We start from the raw sequence: 6679 nt of genomic DNA on the forward strand, positions 1-6679 counted from the left end.
GAGAGGGCCCTCCTGCCAACAAGAGGAGATGCAGGAGCTCTGCCCTCTGTCCTGCGTTTGGGTGTATTCTCAAGAGGATGTGAGTGTCGTGCCATTGTGAGCTTTGGCACAACCCAGGGGGACATCACCCACCCCCCCAAGCTGGGATATAAAGGTGGACAGAGCCTGGGTCCTGCATGACAGGGCCACCCTGCAAGGATGTGCCTCAAACTCTGTCCTGAAGGCCACAGTCTGATTTCCCACTTGGCAGCAAGCTGACTCTGTGCTCTTTGGGGGGCGGGGGGACGGGCTGTCAAGCTGGGGCTTTTAGAACAGGGTTGACGATGTCTGGTCCCCCAGCTGACGGTGAGGCCACAGCCGGAGCCTACCATGAGCAGCAAGGCCGGCTCCAGGACCTCACAGGCGTCTGGGCACCTCGGGTCCTGACGGGGCCACCTCCCCAGGCATCTGGAAACGGGGCTGTCAGTCAGAACGGTCAAGTGGGGAGGGGCAGGTCCCCCTCTGGGGCGCTGGCCTGGCTCACTGTCCAGAGGGCTGTTAGCATGTCCCGGTTTTGTCCTCTGACCCTCTTATCTGCCGAGGTCTGGGGGGAGGACTGTGAGGAGGTGGCATCTGAGGTTGCCTGGGAGGAGGGACGGCAAGGGCGGAAAGTCCCCCATGAGGGAGGAGGTGGGCCGGCCCCCGGGAGGACCCTGACTCACTGGGCCTCTGCCCCGCCCCACCCCCACCGCACCCATCCCCGCCCTCCTGGCCAAACCTCCACGAGGACTGGCCGCATCACTCCCACTGTCCTGCCCACTCACTCGTGAACTCACTCCAGTGGGGCGTCCACCCCACAATCTACAGGCATTGTGCTGTCAAGTCGCCAGCAGCCTCCTGCTTGACCGATGGACATCTCTGTCCACCCCGCACTGGACACCCGCGCCCGTCCACCTGGCCACCCCCAGCCCCCGCAGCCCCTCCAGTTCTTGTTGCTTCTTTTCCTACCTGACCCTGAGTCGGCAGAGGCCGCAGCCGCTCCTGGGCCCCCCATCCCGGGTCCCCGCCTACGACGGGCACCAACACCCAAATGCCCATTCGTCCTTATGGGCAATTCTGATCTCTCCAAAGTGCCGGCATGACCTCCCACCCGGCATGCAGTCCTCCGTGTCAGGCCTGGGGTACCTCCTCGTCTCCTCCCTGACCTTCCCCCACATCCAGGGGCCCCCAAGTCCCACAGCTCCACATCTGCTGACTTCCTTGGGCATTCTCACTGGAGCGCCTGCTGTCCCCAAACAACGACCTCCTCTGGCACTGATCTAGTCACACCACTGCCACTGAGAACAGGTTGGGTGGGGGTCCCCTGCTCTTGGAGCCCAAACCCAATCCCCTGCCCACACCCGCCGTCCTGACACCTCCACTCCCACCCCCAGACTGCTCCCCTGTGGGCTCTGACCATCTGAGGCTGCCTCCCACATGCACAGACAACAGCCTCTGCCTGGGCTCAGCATCAGGACCTCAGAGCCAACAGTTCACCAGGGCCTGTGAGCTGATGAGTGAGGCGATGAGAACACGGGGACCCGCTGCGGCTCCTGTGGGGTCCGGCCATCACAGTCCACCTCAGGAAGCCAAGAAGGGCAGGCTGGAAGGCAGCGGATCCTCACCCTACTCCCAAGGCAGACCCAGAGGCAGATACCTCTGGTCACAACTGACAAAGATCCCTGGTTCCCAGCCCTGCACGACCCCAGGCTCATGGAGACAGGGGCGGCCTCGGTCAGAGACACATTTGGGGAGCTGTGGGCCATTAAGTCAAGTCAGGACAGAGTGGGGCCAGGGTCCCTAAGTGTGAGAGGCCAATGAGGCGGTGAGCAGCGTGGGGGGCCAGCCAGGAGGGCTGGAGTATGTCTGGGGGTCTGTGAGCCCCAGCAGTCTTCTCTGCCCTGGGAGAAAGCCACACTTAGGGCGCCAGCTCCCACTCTGATATCAAGACATGGGGCCTCACGGCAAAGCCGACCCCACAGCAGTGCTCCCCATCACTGCCTCCCAACCTCCTCCAGGAAGAGGCTCCAAGGGGGAAGCATCAGAACAGGTAGGAACCCAAAACAGGCTGTAAGGAGGGCATGGCAGGACAGACCCTCTCTCTGAGCCCATCTCTCATCCCTGTTTCCACGGGACTCACCAGGGACATGCCCAGAGACCAAACGGGGACTGGATAGGCCAGCTCTGGCTCAGAGGTAGGAGGGGACCCGCTCAGGCCCAGACACCGAGAATGGGAGCTGGCCCTGCAGGACTGGCCCTCTGGCCCTTCCCAAAATATACACTCCCTGCCCCACGAGCCCTGGTCCCCGTGCAGCCCCTCACACTGTCCTCACCTGGCAGGCTGAGGCCTTTTCAGGGTGGCTTCCACCACCCCTCCCACTGCTCCGTGCCCTCTCGCCTGCCCGCCTCATCCACTTGCCAGCAGAGCTGACTCCTGGTCCTTGCACACCAAGTAGGGGTCTACCTGCTCCCCAATGCAGGCTCTACCGGGGCCCACAGAGATGCTGGGGAGGTGGGAGGGCCGGGACGGGGGAGAGGGCCACGGGAAGGTTGGGAGTGTGAGACAAGTGGTTGTAGCCATGTAGTCCCTGGGCACCTGAAGAGTGGGCCCGGAGGCCAGCTGGCTGGAAAGCAGGCAACCAGACCCCAGGCAGCAGCGTGCTGGGGGATGGAGTTGAAAGGAGAGGTGGAGGGATGCGTGGAATGGAGCTGCCCCCTTCCCACAGCCCCCCGTGACCTTCCAGCCAAGCTCTGAACTGCTGTTGGTCCTCTCCCAAAAGATACCCCCCGGATGCTACCGAGACACACACACACACACACCACCAGTCTGGTGGGTGCCCAGTTCACATCACAAGTGCAGGGCAGACTTACAAATGGACTTCAGCGCCGTGTCCTGTCTGCCCCTCCTGGGTGTCATGCTGCCTGGGCCAAGGTTGCTGTGGGTTCCCCGGGTCTGGGCCACCACCAGGCCCGGGTAAGGTGGGACCAGGCTCCAATGCTCCTAGCCTGAGACTGCAATGGTCACCAGGGAGCAAAGATGGGACCTGATCCCATCAGGCTTCCGGCTGTCATGGGCTAGGGGAGCCCTTGGGCACCAGAGCAGAACCAGGGGCTTGGGGACACTTCTGGGCCTGAGGTGCAGGGACATGGGCCAGCACACCCTGGGGTGCAGGATGGGAAGAGCAGAGTCAGGGTTACGGAACCTCTGGAGGTGGGAAATATTAGATTGCAGGGAGGTGTCTCTGGAACAGAGTTGCAACGGTCCCTCCCAGGAGCTCCTGAGGGCTGCCTGTGGAGGAGACCCTGTCCCCAGCATGTCACTCACTCGCACCCTCTCCTCCCACCCCCTCCCCAGGATGTAGCAAACAGCACCTGAACCTTGGATACAAAACTGTAAACACAAGTCTTTAAAATGACAGAGGCCTTCTTGGCCCCAAACTCTGAGCCAGAGGCCACCACCGAGGGACCCCCACCCAGGGACCAGACCTCCGCCCCTGTCCTCCCTTCCCACCCAGGCCCCAGCAGGCTGGGGAGGGCCCTTCCACTCCAGGCCAGGTCGCACACATGAGCCCACGGGCGGGGGACAGCCTGGCTGAGGAGGGCTGAGGTCTGCGATCCGAGGGGGTCCCTGAGACGAAGAAGCGCTGCACCTGGCCCCGTGGGGAGCCCGCCCCCACCCCATCCCATGCAAACTGCGCACCCCACGGGACAATGTCTTTGCGCCCCGGGGGGCGTCCCTGGGGCCGCACGGGCCCTGTCACGTGTCCAGGGCCTCACGCGTGGGCGAGGGCCCGCGGGGGCGTCCGGGCGGGCCATGCAGCGGCTGGGCTGGCGGCACAGAGTTGCGCTGCTGCGGAGGCGGCGGCTGGAGCTCTAGCGCAAGCGCTGGCGGCGGGAAGTCGCGCACCTGGCGGCGGTACTCGAGAAAGGTACAGGCCTTGGTGGCGAGAGCCACCACGTTCTTGCCGACGAAGATGGCTGAGACGCGGCTGTCGCGGAAGAGCGCCATGTTGGCGGCACGTGCCAGCACGGCCACCACGTTGACGGTAGCGAGGCTGAGCACTGGGTAGAGCATCATCCTCTGCGGCGCGATGTGCTCACCCTGCATGCTGACCTCGCTGAGCGCCACGCACGGCAGCACCAGCAGCAGCATGTAGCAGTAGAAGAAAGTGAGGCCCTCGGCCCACAGCGGCAGCCCGGTACGCGGCGGCTCCCACAGGCTGGCCTGCATGTCCAGCAGGTCCAGCAGGTCCAGCGCCACCCAGAAGAGGCGTCCGCGCAGGTCCTCGCGCTTGCGGAAGGTGCGCACGTACTCCATGCGGTCGAGCGCCACCAGCAGCAAGAAGAGTCCGGGCACGCACACGGACAGCAGCAGCGTCAGCGCCTTGCGCGCCACCGGGTCAGCCGCGCCGCGCCGCGCCGCCTTGTAGTTCTGGAAGATGAAGTAGAGCTTGATCTCCAGCACGAAGATGTAGAGGAACCAGAGGATCATGGCGTAGCCGCGCTTGGCCGTGCGCACCTCGGCGCCCACCCACACGGCCACATAGCGCAGCACCAGCAGGAAGCACACGTCGCCCACCAGCACGATGATGCACACGCCGATCTTGCGCGGGCCCTGGTTCTGCTCCACCAGGTACGCGTCCATGACCGCCATGCTGCCCATGATCACCAGCGTGGTCAGGCACACGTGGCGCCGGTCCGGGGGCGGCAGCACCATGGTGGGCCGCTGGGGCCCCGGCCTGGGCGCGCGCGGCCCCCACGCGAGGTGGGACGAGGCCCGGCAGCTGGGGGGCTCAGCCCGCAGGCATGGCGCTGCAGGGCCCGTCCAGCCGCCCCGAGGGCGCCACTGCTCCCGGACCACGAGCTTGGAGCCTGGGGAGATCGGAGGAGACAGAGTTAGGGTGTGGTTGAGGGATGGCTTCCCCCCCAGCCCCCGCGAAGAGTCCGAGCCCTCTGTGGCACGCACACACCAATGCACGCCCGGGGGACCGGGAACCGGCCGCGGGGCCTCCAGGGGGCGCTGCAGCCCCACCTGAGACCCAAGACCTCATTCCTGCCGCCGTCCGGAAGGAAATGGAACGGAAGTGGCTTCTCCCCGCCGCGCGCGTCCCTAAACCCCGGTGGTTCATCCCTGCTGGCCCTACGCGGCAACCCCTGTGGCTCTAGCGGCCTGGGCCCCACGTCCGAGGCCGTTCCTCTGGGGGTTCGGGCGTCCTCTTTCCCCAGGCGCAGCGCTGGGCAGGGAGGCGGGCCTGCGCCCTCAGTTCTGCGCATTCGGGGAGTGCGGGAGGCCGGCGGAGGCCCAGGCCCCATCCTGGGACCCAGGTTTTCTGATCCAGGACTGAGAGCCGTCCAGGTCCCGAGGACCCCATCTCACAAGCCTCTCTGCCTCCCTACCCCCATCTCAGCCTCCCCTCGGGTCCGCCTCCCACCCGGTGTGCGGACCATTCTCTACCCTGCTCCCCCCATGCGTCCCCATTGCCTTGGGAGGCTGGCGTCCTGGCCGCATCGCCTGCTGTGTACCTTCCCCTGCACCTGCCAGCACTCCCACGGCTGCCCTGCTCACTGTGAAGGGGTGGCCCCCATGCTCCCTCCCCAACACCTTCATGGCAGTCTAGCGAAGCCCGCCCTCTGCTGTGACCACCAGGACCCCCCTTGGGCTCCGCAGACCGCTGAACCTCTCTCACACCCCTGGCACCGATCGTCATGGCTGTGCTGGTGGGACTCACACACACACCAGGCTGCTGGATCCCACACCTGGGCCACTTCACACCCTGGGGATGTCGGCAGCCCGCACACTCGCACCCACCCAGAAGTCACTTGCAGGCTCACTTCCAGCCAGGCCCACAACCCTGCTCTCCCCTCCACAGCACCCCTGACCCCAGGGCTCTGTTTACAGCCCTGTCTAGACAAGGACATAAAATTTAATAGTCACCCGTGACTATGGAGCCAGTGCTTGGCCTGCCCCTGGTGACAACAAAGTCCCCACTGACAAGGTAAGGAAGCCCTCTTCCAACTGGGCCCCCCACCTAGCACTCCGCTCCCAGGGGTCCCTGCAGCCACACACACGACCACTGACCACTCTGAGCGCAGACACCTTGAGTAGAGAGTGCCTGGGGTCATCGGCCTGGGCCCCTCCCTCCACAGTTCCATGAGCTCCTGCTCCCCACCCACACGCCCACCCTGTTCTCATCCCCACTGGGTGGACATGCCTGACCAAAGGCGCGCGCGCGCACACACACACACACGCACACGGGCCTCCTCTGGCAGCAGGGGCAGCCTGGGAATTTCCTTCCCCCAGCTTGGCCAGGCCAAATAGCCAGAGAGCCGCCACACCGCCACCCCCTTCCTCTGCATCCACTCCACAGCGCCCCTCAGTCACTCGTCAAATCCGAGCTGAGGGTGTCAGGACAGACCCCATCCCAACCGGAGCACACTGAGGGAGCCCCGGCCCCTTCCTCTGAAGCCACAGCCGGGCCTGACCACCCCTCCCCAACCCTGCCTGGCCTCTCTCTGGCACTGGTTCAGGCCCTCCTGCCCTGGCTGTCCAGTGCCGTCCCTTGTCCCCCGCACACCCCTCCGCCGGGACCGCACAGATTCGGCAGTCTCGGGCCCTTCACTGCCCCCCCCCCGACCCGAGACCACCCTCCGTGCCCACGAG

The 6679-nt window shown here is 65.3% G+C and overlaps 1 protein-coding gene across 1 annotated transcript; it reads right to left on the minus strand.

Annotated features, from left to right (window-relative positions):
• Positions 1–3395: 3395 nt before the first annotated feature.
• TMEM121 (transmembrane protein 121) lies at positions 3396–5425 on the minus strand. The gene has a single exon (XM_019639173.1). It carries the CDS (start codon positions 4733–4735, stop codon positions 3776–3778), a length of 960 nt encoding a protein of 319 aa, XP_019494718.1. The 5' UTR covers positions 4736–5425; the 3' UTR covers positions 3396–3775.
• Positions 5426–6679: the final 1254 nt, after the last annotated feature.

This window comes from Hipposideros armiger, unplaced genomic scaffold (genome assembly GCF_001890085.2).
Source record: "Hipposideros armiger isolate ML-2016 unplaced genomic scaffold, ASM189008v1 scaffold_43, whole genome shotgun sequence".
Classification (NCBI taxonomy): domain Eukaryota; kingdom Metazoa; phylum Chordata; class Mammalia; order Chiroptera; family Hipposideridae; genus Hipposideros; species Hipposideros armiger.